The following is a 22,583-nucleotide window of genomic DNA, read 5'->3' as shown; positions in this document are numbered from 1 at the left end:
GGCACAGTGCCTGCCCTGGAGTCCCCAGTCCCATGGGATAAATATTACTGTTGCCCTTGTGCAAGTGAGCGGACCCAGCCTCAGAGATGTCACCTGTCAGCAAACGGGGCTGATCACCTGGAGGCGGGTGCAGGGCAAGGATGGTAGGGACGAAGTGGTGAAGGGGGCACCCCCAGCTGATGTTAAGAGACTGAAGTCTCAGATGGAGAAGCAATATTGGTTTTGGCTCCCAGACCTTCATGAACATTCCGGCTGGACACGCCCCAGTCAATGCTGCCTTTTAGGGAGGTTGGCTTCCTGGAGCTCCACCCCCAAGAACCAGCCACAGCCCTGGCTCCTTAAGGAATCCTTTCTTTGCTTTTCAAGATAACAATCTCTCCTGCAGCAGAGGACGTGCCACACAGGGAGATGTTATCACTCACGCTGCCACCCCCACCATCGATGGGGAAACGAGGCACCCAGAAGGGCAGTGACCATGATGTCCCTAGACAGTGCGGAACCGGGCATCCCTCTTGGGCCTCTGAGGCCAGACCCCTGGCCTTGGCCTGTTTCCTCCCCTGACTCAGGCTGGTCTCCACCTTGGGCTGTTTCTGAAACCCAAGTCTGCCTCCAAAGACCCTTCAAAGACTTGTCCCCTTAAGGTCGTTCCCAGAGGGGCTGGCCACGTCCTCACCCTGGCAGCCCTGTGGCTTTTGTCTCCGGGTCAACGTGGCGCCCCACCAGAGAGCAGCGGATCACAGGAGAGAAATTATGAGACACTTAACTGTGGTTTACCTGATGACAAATTCCTTAAGTTTAACATTTTTATCAATGTCATATTTGCACACAATGCAAAAAAATCAAATAGCACCAAACAGCTTCTAAAGAAAAACAGCCGTTTCCTGTCTATCCCATCCCCTCAACCTGCCCGAGGCAATCTCCATAATTACTGAGTAAGTAATATGTTTTGTGGCTCTTCCTTGATTTGTTAAGTTTCACTGACTTCCTGGTAGGCTATTCAGGCATTCCGGGCCCTCTCATCACCCACCTTCCAACCCAAGGACTTCTCCTCTCCCCTCCAAAGCTTCCTCCAAAGTCCACTTTAACTAGATTCTGATAGGATGGTCCTTGGAGGGACAGAGACCCACCCAGAGCTCTGCCCTCTTGAGAGAGCTGTCTTCCCCAGGGGGCGGGGCGGGGGGAGGAGAAGAGAGGCCATCTGTTTCGGGGCATCTAGGTTTCAGACGACATTTCCCAGAGGCTCTGAATCCTACTTCAGCTCCCCAGAATAGCCCCCAGGTGTCAGGTGGCACTTGGGGTGTGGGGCAGATTTATGGGAAATGTCATTGGGATTGGGTTCAAGGTAGTCTGCCCCGAGAATCTAGACACTGAGGCTGCAGGCTTGACACAGAGGCATAAGCATCTTGGCAGGCCGCTGGCCCCCACGGCCAGTGGCAGGGTGCCCGGCCTTCTTACGTAACTGGGCAGCCAGGGGTGTGGTGGAGAAGAAGGCCTTTCTCCCCCACAGCCAACTAGGGCAATCATCCCAGGCTCTGGGGAAGGGGCTCAAGGAATGAGGTCCTTAGGTTGATGCTGAAACCTAAATCCTGTTGCCAGGGTGACGGCAGAGAGGAGCCCATTCTTCCGTCTCCCGTCCCTCCTGCCCACATTCCCCTTAAGTGAGGGATGTGTTTGCAAATCAGCCGTATCTGGGGTCTTGAAGGCCCTTGGGGACCATGGGGCCCCAAGCCTTCATTCCACAGCTGGGAAGAAGTGAGGGCTAGAGGGGTGGGCTACTTGGTAAGGTCACACAGCAAGTCCTTGTTGGGACCGGGACCAAGACCTGGTTTGGCCAAGGGCGCCAGGGGTTTATTTCCAAATCCCAGGAGGAAGACGGAGGGACTTGCCTGGCTGAGGCAGGGGGAAAATGTGGCTACTGCTAAGCAGAGGGGAGAAAAGATAAAGTCCTGAGTGAGCATCTTCGCACACATCCTCCCGTCGGATCCCTGTGAGCACAGCGCAAGCGTGCGCGGTGAACCCCGCTGTGCAGATGAGGACCTGCAGGCTCAGAGGGGTGATGGCCCCAGTGCGGCTGAAGGGGCAGAGCCAGAGCTTAGAATTATTTCTGTCTACTCGGTGACCAAGGCTCTCTCTGCTCAGCGTGGGCACAGAACAGAACTAAGGTTCAATGGGGGGAGTGCCTGGGTGGCTTAGTTGGTTAAGCATCTGACTTTGGTTCAGGTCATGATCTCATGGTTCGTGAGTTCAAGACCCACATCGGGCTCTGTGCTGACAGTGCAGAGCCTGCCTGGGATTCTCTCTCTCTCCCTCTCTCCACCCGTCCTGCACCTGCTCTCTCTCTCTCTCTCTCTCAAAATAAATAAACTTAAAAAAAAAAAGAACTAGGGTTCAATGGACTCAGATATGTCCCTGGATGGGGGCACCCCCACAGTGCCGGGACCTTTGGAGGTGCTCCTGCCTCTAAGGTTCCATCCCCGGATGATTACTCAGAACCGTGGGGCTCAAGGCTCCTGCGGTCGATGCCCAAGGGAAGACAAGACCTGAAGGGTCAGACAGACTGACTAGTGGGCCCCTGACAGCTCAGAGCCCGGAGCCTGCTTCCGATTCCGTGTTTCCCTCTCTCTCTCTGCCCCTTCCCTGCTCATGCTTTGTCTCTCTCTCTCTCTCTCTCTCTCTCAAAAATAAACATTAAAAAAATTTTAATGATCAGGCTTATTATTGGGGTGGGGTACATCTTCCTGGTCCGTGGAATCTACTATCTGGAAGTGTAGTTAGTATGTTCTGGGGTCTCAGCCCTGCTGCTCTGTTGGGAGCCACTCTGAACTCACAAGTTGAGAAAACTCCTTGTGAGGTTAAGGCGGGTTTGCAAGGCCTCCTGCGTCATATGATGACCGATACCCACCCCCACTCAATTGATTTTGCTTGAGTACCACCCCCCCCAAGGCACCTTGGTGATTGGTATCAGGAGTGACTTGTCCCCTTATTCTGGTTCTGAAATGCTGATTGCACCTTGTGAAGGAATTTATTGTAGGAACTTCTTTTGTGATTATGGGAGCAAACATTGCATTTCCTGAGAACCCTGTTTTTCTTATACTTCCCCTTAAGCAAACAGGCTATTCACCCTTGCTCATAAAGAACTAACTTTTTTGCCTTTCCTAGGCTAAAAACATTGTCTTGTATTTAAATACTAAAGATCCCTTCCTTCCCCATCTGATAAGCATCTAAGTCACCTACATCAATCACTATTGATAAAGGTTATGCATGAGTTTTCTACCAATCTATGTTCTGGGAAGTTTTTACATACCAAAGAAATTTGTCATCAGAAATCACTGTCTAAGGTAAATGCCACTTCTGTGCTGGCCCCATACATATTTTCCATAAATAAAGCTGGCTCTCGGGTCAGTGCAGAGATGCCAGCCTGGTGATCAGAAACTTCAGGCTCACTCTCTCACCGACACTGTCCATCCTTCAGGGAGCCCTGGACCTGCTGGAGCTGGACTCCGGCACTGCTCTCTCTGCATAAGCTTCAGGGTCTCTTAGTGGAGAGGGGGCTCTGGTCCTGCTTCCTCCCGGGGCATTGCCATCTGCTGTGTCTGCCTTGCTTTGGTGGAAGTCTCACTGATGGCACGGTCAGCCCTCTGGGACAACCCCCATTGGCCAGGCCTCTGATGGCTGCCCTTCCTGCTTTGTCACCAGGCGGCCCTGTCCCTGGGGGATTAGGTTACTCTGAGACAACCTCATGTGCCACACACCTGCTGGCTCTCCACTGCAGGGCAGGGCGGGGGGGGGGGGGGCTTTGGCACCTGTCTCCCAGGGCCCTCGGAGAGTGTCCTGAGGACCCCACCCCAAGGCTGGGCTCTCCCTCAACTGAAGAGCTGAAGAGGACCCCCGCCCATGTGGCCCGGCGCCCAGGCAGGGGAGGGCCGTGCAGATGGGAGGGCCGTGGGAGGGGAACAATCCTGAGCCCTGGACTCAACCTGCTACAGAGTTGCTGTGTGACTTCGAACAAATTCCCTAACCTCTCTGGGTTTGACTGTGCCAAATTCCAAATGAGGTGCTTGGACTGGGTGAGTTAAGGACCCAGGCATCTGTGTGTTCCCAGGACCGGGTCCAGGGAGGGCAAGGGGGTAGCTGGGATTATCAGGAACAGAGCAAACTTTGTAGAGAGGCCATTTCCCTCACCACGAGAGGCCACTCTCCTCCAGCCTGCAGGGGAGAGGCAGGGGAGGAACAGACTTCGCTCTTTCTTTTCAAGGACCTGCTGAGCCTGGGCTGGGAATGCCAACGTTGGGGTGAGGTTCTGCCTCCTCCTGCAGGATATCCCCCAGCCCACACAGAAGGGCGTGAGTGCCCGTGACATCACTTCGTGGGCCTGTGTTATTCAGAGGAAACTCCGAGCGCCAGGTCTGCAGCACTGCAAACCGGTCAGCTGCTGCTGAGACAGGCGGCAAAGGCGCTCAGGCCACAGCCACACCAACTTACCGATGGCCGTGAGGAAGAGCCCAGCCTGGTCAATGGGCATGCTCCCCTCCTCCTCGTAGTAGTTGACGGTGACCTTGGTGGGGAGGGGCGCATCGGGAGGGAGAGAAGAGCAGACATCACAGACCACAGGCAGGAGAGCCGGCCGCGACCCCTTCCCTGACTCACACCTCACGCCTGTCAAGCCGATCCTCCCAGACATCCAAGCCCTCTCCTCCAGGAAGCATTCCTGGGTTGGGGGGGCTGCTTCTCTCAAAGTATCCCACTAGACAGGGGACTCCCCTCCTCTCAGAGGGCATCCAGGGTGCTGACAGCTTACAGCTTACAGCTGACAGACAGCTTACGTGCCCCGGGTCTCACACGGTGTAGGACTAGCTTGTCTAAGCAGCCGGGGTGCGGGGCTGAGGCTGTTTGCTTTGAATAACGCCCAGCACCATCTCCGCCGTGGGGCACATGGCGAAGTTCATAATCAAAGAACCCAGCAAAGAGACATCTGGTCCCAGCTTGACCCCTTGGGCAGATCGTCCTGCTGCACGGGCCCTCAGCACCCCATTTAGTAACGAGAAGACCAAGGACGTTGGGGAGCGTGCCTTCCAGTGACTCTAACATCTCACTCGGCAGCCTACAGGGTTAACCTTTTACGAACCCATCCTTCGGCGGTCTGGCTTCCAAAACGGTAGCCGCTGGCCACAGGTGGGTTCCGAGCACATAAGTGGGGCAAATCCGATTTGAGGTGTGCTGTGTGGTATGCACTTGGTATGAGAAAGAACGTAAGCTAGCTCATTAATTTTTTTTTTATGTTGGTATCATGTCAAAAGGGTAATACTGTGATCTATGGAGTTAAGGAAAACACATTGCGAAAATCAAGCCCACCTGATGTTTCTTTCTGCTCTTTTCAGTGTGGTCACTGGACAAGTGGCCGCGGTGTGTGGCTCTCATTCAGTGCCCACTGGGCGGCACTGGTCTAGCTCGGCCCCTGGGTCCCGCCACCCCCGGAGGACCTCACCCGCTGTGGTACCTTGTCACTGCTGGCCTCGGTGCTCGCCTGGCTCATGGTGACCCGCAGCGTGGTGCTGGGTGACAGAAGCCAGCGCTGTTTGCCGTTGGTGGCCACCTCCTCGGCCTGCCCGTCACGCACCACCTCCACCCGCACGCGCTCCGAGTGCTTCAGGCTGAAGGTCTGGGCCTCGGCCGGGGCCGCACTGCAGGGAGAGAGGAGAGCGGGTCGGAGTAGGCGATCTTCGGCAGGTGGGAAAGGGGGTTCAGAGAAAGACTCCTGGGGGGGCCGGAAAAGGTGGCAAATGCGCTTCTGGGGCCCCTGAGGGACCCGGCTGCATTGTCATCACCTGGTTGTGAGGAGGGCCCTTGGTAAAAACATATTCCTTGGGTCCGTCTTGTACCCACTGAGTCAAACGTCTGAGGCACGGCTTCCTCATGCTTCTGATGGGCACCGCGTGGTCCCTTATGGGTGCAGGCACGAGGCCCAGACCAAGGAACGAACTTGCTCCAAAGGCAGCGCCCACCCCCCACCCCGCGTCTGAGCCGTGGGCAGAACTTGGTTGAAAGGCGTCAGAGAGCCAGGCGCCCACGTGCCGGGGCTGCCCAGGGAAGGAGCCTGGAACTTGGGTCCTCAGCGGGCGGAAGAGGGGCGGGGGTCGGCTCTGTCACAGAGATCCCTCCCACCGCAACTTTCTTTCCCAGCTTAGAAGGCCCCCTCCGAGAGTTATTCCTAGGGCTTCTGGAGCCGTTTTCTGGGAAAGGCTGATGCACTTGGAATTCTTGAGAAGCCATGAAGAGTTCAGGCCAGGAAGCGAACTGGTTTGATCTGGTTGCTCAGCAGGTTCGTGTCGCCCCCACAAATCCACACGTTGAAGCCTTGCTCCCCAGCACGACTGGATTTGAAGACAGGGGCTTTGGGAAGATAATTAAAGTGACATGAGGTCATGAGCACGAGGTCCTGCCTGGCGGGACTGGCCGCCTTAGGAGAAGGGGAAGAGAGATCTTTCCTGCCCGCGCACTGGGGCGGCCGGGTGAGCAGCCGCCTGCCAGCCAGGAAGCGTTCCCAGCCCGACGAGACGCCGCCGCCCCGGATCTCAGACTTCCAGCCTCCAGTCCTGGGAGAAAGGATGGTCTCTTTTTAAGCCTGTCAGCCCACGGTATTTTGTTACTGCCTAAAACACTGGTTTAAGGGGAGGTGACAGGAAGGACAGGGAGACTGGAGGAGGAAGGTGCCCAGGGAGGACCCTTTGCTAAGTCCAGCCCCCAAGGTTACCAGAGGCTAAAGAGGGCTCAGAGGGATTTAGGTGGGATTCTCACGGGATTCGGGACTAAGACACAGAGGTAAGTGCCAGCCTCAAAGGCACATCTGCTGTCCCGAGGGCCCGGCGCTCCTGGGCTCCCGAGCTGCTCTCCACCGTGGTGGGCATCAGAATCATCGGGGGTGCAGTCTAAATTCTCAGGGTTTTTTTTTCAAGGCTGGAGATTTGAGGGTCCTCTCCCCCGGAGAGTCTGGCTGGCAGAGGGGCGGTCCGGCCGGGGCAGCTGCGATGTAAGCGGTGGCCAGAGGTTCTGAGTTCAGCGGCCTTTCCCAGAGGGCTTGGCTCATGCAGATTGCTGGGCCCTCCCCCGACTTTCAGATTCAGGAGCTCTGGAGGGGGCCTGAGAATTTGCATTTCTACCCTTCCTTCCTTCCTCCCTTTTTTCCTTTCCTTCTTTCCTCCCTCCTTCCTTTGTTCATTCCTTCTTCTTTCCTTTCTTCCTTCTTTCCTCCTTTCCTTTCTCTCACTCTCTCTTCCTTCCTTTTTCTTTCTTCCCTCCTTTTCTGTCTCCTTTCCTTCCTTCCTTCCTTCCTTCCTTCCTTCCTTCCTTCCTTCCTTCCTTCCTTTCTTTCTTTCTTTTGAGAAGGAGGGCACAAGTGAGTGAGGGGCAGAGAAAGAATCCCAGGAGGGGCAGAGAGAGAGAGAGAGAAAGAGAAGTGGGACTCGAACTCACGAACCATGAGATCATGACCTGAGCCGAAGTAAGCTGCTTCACAACCGAGCCACCCAGTTGCCCCTACCATTTTAGGGACCTGTTGGTGATGCCGGTCCAGGGCTGCACGGTCTAGAGACCAGTGGTCTAGACGCTGGGCAGTGCAGTCCGGTGGTTAGAGCCCCGGGGAGGCCAAGGCTGTGAGTGCGAGTGTGTCGTGGCCACTGGGCAGCGTCTCTCCGAGCCAGGCCACGGACTGCAGGGGCTGCTGGCAAAGACCGCTGGTCAGGGGCACTGCAGGAGAGAGTGGGTCAGGGGCTGGCAGCCCATGCCCGGGGCTGGGGAAGGAGCTTGACCAGGAAGCCCCTCAGCTCATCTCGGGGCCGCTGGGCTGATCTGAGGCCGGACGCTCGTCGGCAGTGGTCTGCTGTCCTCTGTCCATACCCCTCGTTAGGAGAAGCAGAGTCACAGCCAAAACCTGGGGACCCGCTTGCTTCACACGTGGGTTTGAGCCCAATTTTGCCACTGAGTTGCTGAGGGAGACTTGGGTGTGTTCCTTGCACCTTCTGAGTGTCCAATTTACCGACTCAGAAGACACTCCCCCGCCCCCCCGTCCCACGGGCTTTGCCCGTCACCCGTCACAGGGCAGGTGTTGCCATGGGGTACCTGTCCTCTGGATGGCACGCCCCTGAGGGCAGGACTGGCCTCTCCCATCCCCCCTCCTTCAGAGACCAGCGTAGGGCTGGGCACATCACACACACCCCAGCAAAGAGGGTGGGGCTGAGCAGGACAGAGGTGAGCCTTCTAGAAGTGCCAGTGGCATCGCCCAATGACGCTATCAGGTGGCACATGGACGCACAGTTGGAAAGAAGATTTATGTATTTATTAAATGTGTTATCTTTTATGGCAATTGATAAAGGACTGCCATATATGGGAATGACATAACCTCTCCATTCATTTATTTTTATAAAAATTATTTTAAGTTTATTTGTTTATTTTGAGAGAGAGAGAGACAGCACAAGTAGGGGAGGGGCAGAGAGAGAGAGAGAGAGAGACAGAGAGAGAATCTCAAGCAGACCCTGAGCTGTCAGCACAGAGCCCAACTTGGGGCTCAAACGCCCATGAGATCATGATCTGAACCAAAACCAAGAGTCAGACACTTCACTGACCCAGCCATGCGGGTGCCCCTATTTATTTTTTTAAATAGCCTCCACGACCTCGTGATTGGGAGTCGCATGCTCTATCCATGGAGCCAGCCAGACGCCCTCTGCAAGATCTCCATTTAAAATAAAGTCGGGGGCGCCTGGTCTGCTCAGTCGGTTGAGCGTCCGGCCTTTGATCTCAGCTCAGGTCATGATCTCATAATTTGTGAGTTCGGGCCCCGTATCAGGTTCATCTCCTCTCTCTGCCCCTTCTCTACTCAAACTCTCTCTTGTTCTCAAAATAAATAAACTTAAAAAACTAAAATAAATAAAGTTATAAAATGTGAGTCGATGTAAAGAAAAATGTTAGTACTATAGGCAGAATGTGGTTTGGGGAAAAAAATCAAGCGTCTGGGCAAACTGGTTTCAGGTCAGGGAAATATTCCTCTACCAGAAGTCCCGGCCCTGACCTTCAACTTGCTGGATGCCTTAGGGCAAGGCACTGTGCCTCTGTTTCACCAAATGGAAAATGGGAGCATGACCCCAGCGGGAGGTGGTTGGCAACTAGGGGGCCCAGAGGTGGGCAGGAGGGGTGAGGGGTGAGGAGGGGGGACCCTGAGAAGCTGGGTAGTCTCCCGGCTGGGTCCCCACTTCTGTTTATGCGGAGCCACTACGATTTCATCTGGTTTTATACACTGGGTTTCTGCATACGGTTCTATATAGCGGGGAAAATAAATGCTTTACAAATTCACAGGCCAGGGTGAATTTTACGGGCCCGACGCTGACACTTGCTGCTCTAAGCGATGCGTCCTGCCGCCTTTGCTCCTCTGGGCCGGTGAGAAACTGGACGAGGCCCCCAGAGGCTCAGCGGGCTCACGCCTCGCCCTGGCTGGCGGTGGAGCTCAGGGCCCCACACCCTCCCACCCCCGCTCCAGCCCTGCTTGGAGCTGAGCAAACAGCTATTCTTGGAGCAGCTCTGGCAGAAGCGACAAAGGCGCCCATTGTCCCCTGCGGATCCTGTTGGCCGCCTCCCTCTCCAGGAAGAATTGAACTCCCAGAACCCATCCCCCAGAAACCCAAGAACTAGGGGCTTCGGGCACCTTGACTGTCCCTGGGGGCTGCAGGGAGGGGCCCAGGATGGTCTCAAGGGAGAGAGTGGGGATAGTGGTGGTGGCCGTGACCTCCCGCTTATGGGAAGGAAGCTAAAGATGGCGTGCACAGGACAGGCTTCTGGTCCCTGCGACCACATCTGCTCTGCTCACCATCATATCCCAGTGCCTAGGTCAGGGCCACGCTCCATATATACTTTGGGAATAAACAAAGGAATGAGTCTACCCTTCTTGGTTCCCAAAGTGTATTACTGGAGGGATTAAAAAAATGAAATCAGGGGCGGCTGGGTGGCTCAGTAGGTTGAGCGTCCGACTTCAGCCCAGGTCATGATCTCACAGTTTGTGGGTTCGAGCCCTGTGTCAGGCTCTGTGCTGACAGCTCAGAGCCTGGAGCCTGCTTCCGATTCTGTGTCTCCCTCTCTCTCTGCCCCGCCCCTGCTCATGATCTGTCTCTGTCTCTCAAAAATAAATAAATGTTAAAAAAAATGAAATCAGGTTACTTGCCGGCTTGCAAATATTCAGGGGTTCCTCAGTGCCAGCCGATACGCCAGACGCCGTACTCTTTAACCTGTTATCCGTCCAGTGACGTTTAGCCACTGGGTCTCGCTTGGCTCTCCAGCCTCATTCCCTCCTGCGCCTCCACCCTCTCAAGCCTGCACGGTCTCAGCTCACAGTGCACTTTGCAAATGCGGTTCCTTCCACCCTTCCTTTCCCTGACTTCTTTGCCAGCCAACTGACAATCCCTCTTTGAGGACCCAACGCCATCGACTTGTTGCCAAGTTTTCTTTTCCCTTGTCGCTGTTAGCTCCTTGAAGGTAGATGGGTTGTCTCTTCTTTCTGTGTTGGCGCCTGGCTCAGTCCGGGCACACAGTGTGTGCTGAAGGCAGGGCTGGCAGAGAGGGGCTCGCTTATGTGGTCACTCATGCCATCAACACATACTGGCTGATTACCTATGACGGGCCAGGCGCGGTTCTAGGTGCTGGGGGCAGGTTGGCAAAAAAAGAGAAAGTGTCCCCCGGGCCCATGGAGCACATGTTCTGGGGGAAGAGGAGGAACTTTCAGTGGATTGGGCAGCTTCAGCTGTAAGAATGGCTCTAACACAGAAGTATGGGGTGCCATGTAGCCCTGGCGTGCAGGTCAAGGAGGGCTTCCTGGAGGAAGTGGCATCGGTGCTGCAATCTAACCCTACGTTCTGAAGGACAGCAAGAGTCAACTAGACCAGGGCTCCTGGGTTGTTTAATGGGTCAAGCGTTCGTCTGTTGATTTCAGCTCAGGTCATGATCTCATGGTTCATGAGATTGAGCCCCACATTGGGCTCTGCACTGATGGCGTGGAGCCTGCTTGGAATCCTTTCTCTCTCTGCCCATCCCCTGCCCTGCTTCTGCTCTCCCTCTTGCTCTCAAAATAAATAAATAAACTTAAAAAAGTTTAACTAGACCAGTGGATCTTACTTAAGTTTGGAGCATGTGTCAGCATTAGCCGAAGGACCTGTTAAAATACAGGTCACTAGGGGCGCCTGAGTGGCTCAGTCAGTTAAGCGTCCAACTTCGGCTCAGGTCATGATTTCATGGTTCATGGGTTCGAGCCCCATTTCGGGCTCTGTGCTGACAGCTAGCTCAGAGCCTGGAGCCTGGAGCCTGTCTTCGGATTCTGTGTCTCCTTCTCTCTCTGACTTTCCCCTGCTCACGTTGTTTCTCCCTCTCAAAAATAAATAGAGCATTTTTAAAAATTAAAAAAAATACAGGTTACTAAGCCATCCCGTCTCTGACTCAGATCTGGGATGGAGCCTGAGAGACTGCGTTTCTTTTTCTCCCCCAGATCTGTGGAGGGACAACTGACAAATATAATTGCATATGTTCAAAGCGTCCAAGGTGGTGGCTTGCTACACATTCACGCTGTGGAATGAAACTGTGTTTCCTTCTTTTCTTTGTTTGGTAATTCATTGAATGCCGGATTAACAACGGTTATCTTCAAAAGTTATTACAGCCAATGTGCTATCGTTTCTCGAGGTTGGTCGGATGCCTAGGATGGCAGACCCTTCCCACCCAAGAGGCGGCCCATTGTTCATGCCCGGCACTTGCGAAACCAGACCTAGGGAAGGAACGGGCGTCTGGGGACACAGGCGTGGTCTTAATATAGCCTATGGTTAGCCTGGAAACTGCCTCTCTAACAAGTTTCCCGATGCTGCTGCTGCTGCTGGTCCGGGGACCACAGTTTGAGAACTAATGAGTTGGATAGAGAGAGAAGGAAGAGGGGCAGAGATTTCCCGGCAGCACGGGCAGCCTGGGCGGCTGAAGCTGACGTTAGCCTAGTGCCATTGGGGAAGGGAGGGAGATCAGTGAGGCTGCAGGCTGTGACACAGGGGAGGGAGGTGGAGGCAGGAGAGGACCCAGCTCACTGCGAGGAGTTGGCCTTTCCCCCCTGAGGGCACTGACGGAGTCTAAGCTGGGAGGACATGATCATCTTTGCACTGTAGACAGATCGCCCGGAGTGCAGAGCGGGGAATGGATTTCACAAGAGCAAGTACGGAAGTGAGGGGGCCCAGTGAGGAAGTGACTGAGCTGTCCAGGTGAGTCATGATAGCGGTGTGGGACGAGGTGGTGGCCGTGGACATGGAGGGACATGGCTGGGGTCAGACAAGGGAACTTTGAGCAAGCCTGGGATGCAGTGCCAGATGTAGAAGAGGGAGGTTTACTGAGCCCGGCCCTACAAATGTTTTATGATGGCCTCTGACCAGCCAGTCAGCCTCTCTGATCTTTGCTCCGACAGTGGGAAGGGTCACCCGCTTGGCCTCGGAGGGCTGGGGTGCCCACACAGCCCCAGGCATGAGGGCACGGCGTGCCTGCTCCTGGCTGGCATCGGGCACTCCTGGCTTATCCACCTGTCCTGGGTCTCGTTAACACCAGGCAGGGGATCACCCCCACAGTGAGCCCAGCTCCTGGCGGTCTGGGTGTGACATCCTGCCCCCGGGTCTCTGCAGGAGTCTGAGGGGGCTCGTGGGTGCCAACTTGGCACGCGACCCCAGGGCGAGCACCCTTGAGGGGAGGGATGAGGGGAGGAAGGCAAAGCCTCCAGCTGGTGCGATGGAGACTGGAGACAGGGATGGGTCTGCGTTCAGCCAGCCCCCCCTCTGTGCCTGGTGACCTCGGCAGCCTCTCTCAGGAGGCACTGGTGCTTCCACCGCCCCTCTCCTTAGGGCAGAAACAATCTCACCTGTGGTCACTCCCTCTCCAGACACCTTCAATGGCTCCCTATTGCCTACGTAACAAAGTCTAATGTCCGAGCCTGGCGTAGAAGGCCCGGTTTGAGCCCGCAGACTCTCCAGCCTCACATTCTAGGCTATGGAGTCTATGCCCTTTCTGCCCCAGTGTCCCCCCTGTCCCGCCAGGTACCTCCTCCTACATGGCATGTCCTGGTCACGCTGTGCACCCCGTCCACTCGTCAGCTTGGTTGCTTCCTCTTCCAGCAAGTCTTCCCTGATGCCATCTGCCAGGACCCCTCCCTCCTCCCCTCTGTTGGTGCTTCGAACGGTACTCAAAACAAACGCTCACCATTTCTTTCCCAGGAGTATTATGGATGTTGTGAGGCCATAGCTCATTGCTGTTCTGCTAAAATGACACTAAGCCCAATGTTACTTCGTGACAATGACTTATGGAGTATTTATCACGTGCCAGGCACTGTTCCAGGCCCTTGCCTCATGTGACCTCAGTCCATCCTTCCGACACCCCATGAGGACTGTATCAATATCATCCCATTTTACAGATGAGCGTGTTGAGACCCGCGGAGGGTGAGCACAGGCTCCCAGCCTCAGGGACGGTGTTGGCAGAGTGTGAGGTAAATTCAGGCTCTCGGAGCTCTGGCTCTGGCTGCTCCCTTCCTGGGAGGATCCATGGGTTATGGTCCTTCCCTAAAGGTCCTCTAGCGGAGGGGGACGGGGGAGTGCCAGGCCTGGCTCAGGACAAGGGCAAACAAGAATGAGAGTCCCTTAGGGATACCTAGAGCTGCCTGCTTATTTTGTAGGTGGTGTCAGAGGCCCAGAGAAGGGACATCGAAGGCTTGGGTGAGCGACCTAGACAGTCAAAGCCCCTGGCTGTGGGGTCTGGCAAGAGGCGGGCCGAGCTGCCTTTGAAAACTGGCCTCCCCTGGGATCTAACAGGTGTGTCACCCAGCTGGGGTGGGGGTGGGGGTGTGTGACACACTGGTGAGCCCCTGTCACCATGCTCCCAACCTGATGCAGGGCCCCGTGGCCAAGGAGAGAAGGCTCTCGGGGACCCCAGCTATGCAAGCGGAGCTGGACACACAGGGTACCAAATCTTCCTTAGAACCCAGCCCTCTGCCTCCACCCTCCCCACCCCCGCCCTGGCCCAGGAACTAGCCTGAAACCAGAGCCCCCGGGCAGCTCCTGGCCAGGCCTCCGCTTTAGGGTTGAGAGCGCTAGGTGCTGTTCTAATTTATGAGGCCTCCTGACTTGGCCTGATTCCTCCTACCGTCATTCTCTTAGGAGCAAGGGCTGCTCTGGCCAAGCTCTGGCTACACGCCCTTGACCTTCCACTGGCCAATCCAACAGCTCTCATCCCTGGGGGCTGGGGGTGGAGCGCTCAGAGCCCAGGGACAGGCCAGTCTCCATGCATCACTGACCACATCCACCCATTCATTTACTCAGTGAAGGAGCCCTTCATTGACTTGAAGGCTGGAGGTATATGGGATTAAGGAAGGCAGCCGGGGGGAGGAGGACAGGCCTGAAACTTAAGTCTCAGAAGGCAGCCCGGGAGAGTGGTCGGGGACCTGGGCTCGGCTCTGCCACCATTTTCCAGCTGGACAAACATCCCTTACCTCAGTTTCCCCAACTATAAAAGGGGGCTAGGGGCGGTACCTAACTCATAAAATTGTTGGGAGGTTTCGACACATGTAAATTATTAAATACATGTGAGATGAGGATGTGTTAGGTAGGCAGTCTGGTCGGAATAAGTGTTCAATAAATGTTCGCTAGTAATATTAAGTAGATAAGATCTGCAAAGAAGAAAAATGGTACTGAGGTGGAGAGCGCCTAGGGCCACCAAACGAGGGTGGTGACGAATGCAGCCCAGAGGAGGTGATATCTGAGCTAAACCTGGATGAATATGAATGAAATGTCAAGCTTGCAGAGGCCTGGGGGATAGTCTTCCAGGCAGAGGGAATGGCATGTGCAAAGGCCCTGTGGTTTGAATGAGCTTGGTATGGTCAAGAGCTAGTAGGATCCACAAAACCAATGTGGCCACAGTGGAGTGTGTGCAGGGTCGCTGGCAAGAGATGGGATCAGTGAGGCAGGGCCTGGCACTCTAAGGGAAGGGGAGACCAGGGCCTCCCAAGTCTCCTTTGCTTCTAACTGGATTGCAGACTCTTCCTGGCCTTTGTCCTAACGATATTTTCTAAAACACTCATACCAATCAAGGAACAGAGACGGAGTCTGCACAGAGTTGAGGAAGTAGGATGGTGAATTTTGGTGCTCCAGGCTCTTCCCCAAAGTGGGGTACAAATCTGTACTCCTCCCAATTTCCCCAGCATTTTACTGTGCCAGCTTGTCCTGCCCTGGACCCCCTCTTCCTATCTTCTGCCAGAAAGTGATAGTCAAGATCTGGCCAGGAAACATGGCTGGTCAGCCTCTCCCCTGGGGTGTGTCGGGGGAGGAGGAGCCGGGGGACCATCCCCCCCGCCCATCTCATTTAGGGGATCACTCTGCAGAGGCAAGAGATGATTGTCAACATCATCTGTGCCCTCAAGCTCCTTCAGGCTTCAGGATACGGATCCCGAGCTTTCTCCACCAGAGTGAAGGAGGGGACACTGCCCATCCCCCGGGACGGCATCAACCAAGGGGGAGGGTAGGGGATCTGTCTTCACGACCTGATCTGTGGTCAGTGGGAGAGTCAGGAAGAGGGGGATCACCCCGTCTTCTGATTCTAACTGCCCTTTCTCTAATCCCTCCCAGTTCTGGGGGTGTCTCCGCTGGGAAGGTGAGTGAGGAGGGTGCCACTGCTCTCTACCATCTCTAGCTTGAAGCCAGCACCGGGTGGGGGCCCGGGCAGCCCCAGTGCGGAAGCAGCTGCCGGCTAACGGGACCATCGGGAGAGATGGTGCGGGCAAGGTGTAACATGTGCCAGACCTAAGATAAGATGTTTGGGAGTGAGAGAAGAGAACAGGAAGTTCCTTTAACAATGATCGCAAAGTAAATCTCTAGATAAAAATCCCTACTTCCTTTTTTTCTGTGCATTTACTCCTAGCCAGCGCCCAGAATGTGCCTGGGTCAGGGCGCCCAGCCCCAAAGGCTCAGTGTGGCTGGGGGAGGGGGGTTCAACCGTAGCGTCTGCTGAGCAACCGGGGTTGGGGGAGGCCCCCACCATGTGTCTGGGGAGAGGAGCTGAGTGTGCATCTCAGGAAAGGGGGTCCCAAGCCCGTGGAAAAGGGGGGTGGGTGTGGAGACATGTTCATTCTCTTTTGTCACTCAGGACTGAGGAGTCAAAAACACTCCCTTACTAACTGGGCCCAGGGTCCCCCAGGCCTTGCTCCTTGATGCCTCTGCAGAGACTCGGGGGAAGAGGGGACATCATGTGGGGTCCAGAGTCAGAACCTGCGTCTGGGTCCAGAAGGACTCATTGGGAAGTGCAGGGCTGAAAGAGGGGGGAGCGGAGTGTCTGGGGGCAATGGAAGCTAGAAGGGACAGGCTGAGAGGGCCACCCAGTTCAACCTGCTAGTCTTAAGGTCACACAGGATAGAGTGGAAGCCAGACAGACCTGGACCTGCATCCTATGTGATATCGGGCGACTGGCCTCACCTCTCTGGGCCTCACTTTCTTCATCTACAAAATGGGATGATCTCAGCACGACCCCCAAGGTCTGCGGTGAGGAAGATATGAGATAATGCATTTGGTTTCTAAGCACTCCCTAATTCCGTCATTACTGATACTGACGCTCTTAATGCTGCAGATGTGAGGAGGGACAGCTGCACCGATAGCCCTGGCTCCTTCCTTCTGGAAGGGGCTTCCTTCCACTAGTCCAGCGGTTCTCAAACCTGGGGGTGATTCTGCCCCCCCGCAGGGACGTCTGGGATTATCTGAAGCCATTTTTGGTTGTCACAATCGCAGGGGCCTTGCTACTGGGGTTAGAAGCCAAGGGCTGTGGCTAACCCTTCTATGGCGCACAGGACAGCCCCCTCTCCTCCCAGCAAAGAGTGGTCTGGCTCCAAGTGCAACAGCGTTGAGATTCAGGACCTCTGCTCCAGACCTGTGCTGTTCCATACAATGACAATGGCCTCCCTGTGGCTCTGAGCACCTGAAACTCGGGGAGACCGCACTGGGATGTGCCGCAAGTATAAGAGACCGTTGGATTTCGAAGACTTAGTATGAAAAAGACAATGTAAACTATCTCATCAACCATTTTTGTATTGATTACATATTGCAGTGCTAGTATTTGGGGTGCATTAGGTTAAAGAAAATACATTATGAAAATTGGAGGTGCCTGGGTGGCTCCGTTGGTCTCAGCTCAGGTCCTGATCTCACAGGTTTGGGAAATGGAGCCCCGAGTTGGGCTCCGTAGCGGCTCATAGAGCCTGGCTGGCTAAGATCCAAGAAAGAAAGATTTGCAGCCTGGGAAACGGCTGGGTGAAAAGCAGCAAAGCAGACCACGAAAACCAGGTGTTTGAGGAGAGCCCGACCTTAACTGTGAATCAACATTTTCCCACTGTGTAAACAATCATCTAAAGCAGAGAGACAACCCGCTTCCTATGATGCCTACTTTGCCCCGTCAGGGTCCGCTCGCCTGCCTGCATGGCACTACCCGGATTGTGGTCGTCACCCAAAAACTTAGGAATGTGCTTTGATCCTGCTTTTGAAACTGCATTTCTTTCCCCTGCAGCCTTTGAGATGTACTGAGAAGATTCTCAACAAAAACTAGAGAAGAGCTTTGGTTGGGGCCATCGCCAAGTTCTGGGCCCCCTTGCTCTCTCCTTCCTCTGATTCAGGAGCCTGGAGTACTCTGTCATTCGCTGGCCCAGGATTTGCTGATCAAACCCAGCAGGGCTCTGGGCTGAGAGCAAGGAGCCTGCTTGGGATTCTCTCTCCCTCTTTCTTTGCCCCTCCCCAATTTGTGTGCGCGCGCACACACTCTCTCTCAAAATAAATACTTAAAAATATATATTATGAAAATTAATCCCACCTCTTTATTTTTAATGTTTTATTTATTTTTGAGAGAGAGAGAGAGAGACAGAGACAGAGTATGAGCAGGGAAGGAGCAGAGAGAGGGAAACACAGAATCCAAAACAGGCTCTAGGCTCTGAGCTGTTAGCACAGAGCCCGATGCGGGGCTTGAACTCATGAACCATAGTATCGTGACCTGAGCCGAAATCGGGTGCTTAACCGACTGAGCCACCCAGGCCCCTCACACTTCTTTATTTTAATTCTAAAAAATGTGGCTACAAGAAAATGAAAAATTTACACATGTGACTCAGTTTGTGGCCGGTATGCTGTCTCTGTGGGACCATGCGGGTCTAGACCGCACCTCTTCTCTTGGGGGTGTTAGAGTCTTAAGGGAAGTGCAGTTGGGGGTGTGGGTCATGGTGGCAGTGGCCACTTTCTGGAGAAGGGCAGAGGGAGGGTGAGTCCACACCTCCTGACTCACTCCCCCCATGCCCGTCCCCCCCGGGGCTGGGCCTCTCTCTGCCAGGACGAGGCAGGAGGCCTGAGAATATGGCCCCTCTCTTCTTCCCATCCCCCCTGCGGAGGCACCATGCCCGTCTTTCAGGCGACAGCAAAAGGGCCGCAGTGAACAAACAGGCGGGTATGGGGGCAGCTGAGGCTTAGGGACCTGAGTGCCCTGGCTGCCTGCCCACTCCCTGGTAGTGCCCAGCTTCGGGCTGGGGGCGGGGAAGGGAGGGGAGCTCTCCCAAGCACTGAGGTCTGGACCACACGCCACTATTGTGTTACGACCCTTGGAGACCGCCCCTGAGGTTTCCATGTGGACACTGAGGCCAGGGGCAGCTGAGTAAGGAGGGTCCCTCGTCTCCTTGGTGACCAGGACCTTCGGCTTCATGGAAGGAGGCAGGGACTTAATGGTATCAGGGTGGCCGGTGCCTGCCGAAGAGGTGGCAGGAGATTGGGTGGGCAGGGCTGCCAGGGCCAGCGGAGGTGACAGAGGACGGGCTGGGGAGGGTGTGTGGGAAGACGCCTGCGGTCAGGGTCTGGGGAGGCGAGGTGCTCCAGATGACAGGTGACTTGGGAGCAACAAGTCACACTGGCATCTCCAGCTCAGCTCAAGGCACAGAGAGGTTAGGGGACTTGCCTAAGGTTACCAGCATGGGGTCCCACCTTAGAGTCGGGCACGCTCTCTCCTGTTGGTACTGACCCCTCCAACTCTAGCAATAAGAAACATTTCACATGCTTGCTGTGACAGAATGGTCACAGAATGACCCCTCACACCAGCCACACCTTCGCAAGGATGCCCCAGAGAATGCAGGAGACCAACCATTGGACTTGCCTGCTTCCTGAGGGCTGGGGGCCATGGGGGGGGGCATGACCTCAATCCCCCCGCCCCATGTCCTGCTGTCTCAGAAATCCTGCACCCCACCAAAATTTGTGGGCAAGTGAAGACGGGGAGGGAACAGGGTCCAGAATCAGGGCCGCTTTTCTGACAAAGACCCCTGCTTCTGTACCCTCCAGACTGGCAGAATGAAGTCCTTCCCAACCCCAGGGTGAAGTCAGGGGAAGGCATTCAGGGACATGGAGCTCACAGCCAGTGCCTAGGGACTAGCAGCCCCCACAGGACGAAATTGGAGCCTGAGCAACCCCCAGGGCCAGATTCCGCCTCAGGGCAGCTCCCCTCTGGCCTGGCCCCAGTCCTCTCCCCCCCTCCCCTGCAAATCCTGGGGGAAGCTCAGCTGATTTGCGGTGGGTGGTGAGTCAGGAAGGTCTGAGAGGAAGGGGAGGGCCTGGTGGGAGAAGGGAGGTGCTGAGGGGAGAGGATGGTGGGAAGACTGGGGGTATCTCAGAGGTTGTCCTGGGAACGGGGCTGGAGAGGGTCAGACGGGGGGAAGACTGGAGTACAGGGGAGGGGCTCTGGGAAAGGGGTGGGGAGGGAGCTGGGTCTGTGTGAAGGTCCCAGGATTTGGGGGAGGCTGTCAGTTTGGGGGCGGTCAGGTTCCTGGGTGAATTTCTTAGTTTTCCTGGAGGCAGAGGCCTCGGGATGCGGAGCAACTCGCGCTAGAGGAAGGCTGTCACGTCCCCGAATCCCAGGAGGGTCTCGGGCCGTCGCGGTGGCCCTGCTCACCTGTAGACATCGGTCCAGAGGTGCGTGCCCAGCACGTACACCGCCTCGACGCGGCTCCCGTACTGCAGCCGCACGGTCCGCTCCTGCTGCATCTTGCCCAGTGGCCGGCCCGTGCCCGTCCTCGCTCCTCCAGGTAAGGTCCTCCCGGAGCACCTGCCGCAGGGAAGCCGGTTCGGACTGCCTGAGGCTCTGCGGGGCGGGGCGGCTTATGTGCCGCCGGTGGGCGGGGCGAGGGCTGGGCCACGCCCCCAGCCCTCCCGCGCGCATGCCCCGCCCCCCCTCCCCGGAGCCGGTAATCCGGGTGAAGTCAGCGGTTGCCAATTTCCTCCTTTACACGCTTGCTTTGCTCACTCAATATTCTTTCAGTGGGCTCCCAGCTGCCGGGCGCCCCCAGTTTTTCAGGGCAGAGAGTGCAACCGTGGAGCTGTCGGGGGGGGGCGAGGACCGGAAGCGGTGGGAGCCCAGAGGGAGTGGGTGCCCTAACCCGGCCTGGGGGCCCGGACCTGAGCGTTCCTAAAGGAGGCATTTGCAAACTCAGGAGGAAGGGAGTCAAGGGAGACAAAGCCAGGAAGCCAGATGCAAGCTGACATCCCTCCACCCACCAGACAGTCTGGGAACATGGGGTGAGGGGAGGGGAACCCAGCAGCCTCCAGGGTCAGGACACTAAGCCAAGGCATTGGTGAGTGGGTGGGCGCTGGGGCCTCGGCGTGGCTTCTTCAGCGAGGAGCGGTCGGGTGTGGAAGTGAAAAGGGCCATTCTGGCTGTGGAAGCCAGAGGTGCCCCGGGGCAACGAGGGGTGGGGTTGGGGTGGATGAAGACCCCAGGTGGGGCTGTGTGAGTGGGGGGAAGCGGGGATTGATCGGAGCAGCGGATGTAGGGTACTGATGTTCTAAGGGAGGGACAGTGAGGGGCCCCATTCTGGCCTGGGCTGCTGGGCGGAGGAGGTGCCACTGCAGGGGTCAGTGTGTGTCTTGTGGAGGCTGAAGCGTGGGACAACTTCCAGAGGGAGCCATAGCAGTCCCCATCCCCATCTCAGACCCTCCCGGCTCTGAAACTAAACCACTACGAGTAAGTGTTCCTTGGGAGAGGGGACCGGAACTGAGGAGGGGGGGAGTGGACAGAGGTTATAAGAAGGAGGGGGCAGGCTGGAGCCGCTATGTGTTTGAGAAGAGGGCGGGACTGCTGGGGGCATGGGAGCCCTGGGACGGGGTGCACCTGAGTCAGAGGGTTGAGGCTCACAAGTGCCCAGAGCTGAGACACACTCAGCCCCTGACCCCATCAACTTTCTCAAGGCACCCCAAATTAGGAGGTGGTGGAGCCCAGCTGCTCCGGGGCAGCAGGATCTGGGAGGAAAGTGGATGGAGAAAGGGGAAGGCCTGAGTTGGGCTGGGGAGGGGGGGATGTGCCCTCAAAGGCTCACAGACCAGGGAGATGCTGGTAACTTCTAATAGGCTCCTGGCAGTGCCGAGGGAGCACATCATCCGGTCAGGAGACAGCTTGGCGGTAGCTGGGCACTTTGGAGCTGACTTGGAGGGTCCCCCCGGGTGGGATCCTGTCTGGGCATCCCTCTACTAGAGTCACTTTTGAGCCCATACTCTGTGGCAGATATGGGCCGAATGCTGGGTGTTCCGCCTTCCTGGGGTCATAGAGCATGACACCCTCATCTCACCCACTGGGAAACAGACTTGGGGGGCATTGCATCCTCACCAAGGCCCCGGCAGGTCATGACAGGAGCAGCATAGCGATAACATCAGGCAAGAGGTGGTGATTGACAGCAGAGAGGGAATAGCAGCAAGCCCTTACTGTGTTCTTTCTGGAATGTGCCAGGCACGGCTCCAGCGGCCCTTTTCATGTATTAGAATTAGATCATCGCACCCTCCCAATTAACCCTGCCACTTTACACACAAAGAAAGGGAGCTGCACAAAGGTTAAGGAATTTGGCCTCAGTCACCTAGCTCCTAAGAGTGGCGCAGCCAGGGTAGGACTTGTGTGGCCCCCAGTAGGGGGAGATGGGCAGAATAGGCAGGAGCAGAGAAGGGACGTTGTCCCTTAATTGGTAGATGTAGAAACACGAGTTCTAGTTCCCTTGTGGGGCCTGCCTCTGTGGAGCCTTGGACAACGCACCCTGCCGTTTGGAGCCCCGTTCTTGTCATCTGTGAACGACTGATCTCTCAGCACAGACGGGAGGATGACATCCATGGAACACCAGCACGGTGCCTGGCCCGAGGCACACACTCGAGAGATGAGACTCTCTGTCCTTAAAAATTTCCAGCCCTGGGCACTTGGGTGGCTCAGCTGGTTAAGGATTCGACTTTAGCTCGGGTCATGATCTCATGGTTCGTGGGTTCGAGCCCCGCATTGCGCTCTGTGCTGACAGCTCAGAGCCTGGAGCCTATTTCAGATTCTGTGTCTCCCTCTCTCAGCCCCTCCCTGCTCACACTCTGTCTTTCACTATCTCAAAAATAAATAAATATTAAAAAAGTAAATTCAAACCTGGACCCAGCGGACCCGCACTCAGGGTTCCTGCCCTTGGCTCAGGGCCTGGTCGGTGTGAGGAGGGGTGGGGGCTCCCGGTGCCCAAGGGTTTAAAA

General features: G+C 56.0%; 1 protein-coding gene and 1 non-coding gene across 5 annotated transcripts in view; both read right to left on the bottom strand.

Annotated features, from left to right (window-relative positions):
* PADI2 (peptidyl arginine deiminase 2) overlaps positions 1 to 20,180 on the bottom strand; it is a 44,095-nt gene extending 23,915 nt beyond the window's left edge. For all 4 annotated transcript variants that reach the window (XM_029948216.1, XM_029948218.1, XM_029948217.1 and 1 more), the window contains exons 1-3: positions 19,993 to 20,180; positions 5,498 to 5,681; positions 4,483 to 4,555 (exon numbers count right to left, since the gene is read on the bottom strand). In XM_029948216.1, coding sequence (XP_029804076.1) covers positions 4,483 to 4,555; positions 5,498 to 5,681; positions 19,993 to 20,084 — 349 coding nt within the window. In that variant the 5' untranslated portion in view covers positions 20,085 to 20,180. The remainder of the gene's footprint in view (positions 1 to 4,482; positions 4,556 to 5,497; positions 5,682 to 19,992) is intronic.
* Positions 11,763 to 11,887, bottom strand: LOC115300560. Its single transcript, XR_003912725.1, has one exon. It is a non-coding gene; the product is annotated as a small nucleolar RNA SNORA72 (small nucleolar RNA).
* Positions 20,181 to 22,583: the final 2,403 nt, after the last annotated feature.

The sequence above is a fragment of the Suricata suricatta genome, chromosome 8, assembly GCF_006229205.1.
Source record: "Suricata suricatta isolate VVHF042 chromosome 8, meerkat_22Aug2017_6uvM2_HiC, whole genome shotgun sequence".
Classification (NCBI taxonomy): Eukaryota; Metazoa; Chordata; class Mammalia; order Carnivora; family Herpestidae; genus Suricata; species Suricata suricatta.
This window is presented reverse-complemented; position numbering and strand designations above follow the sequence as displayed.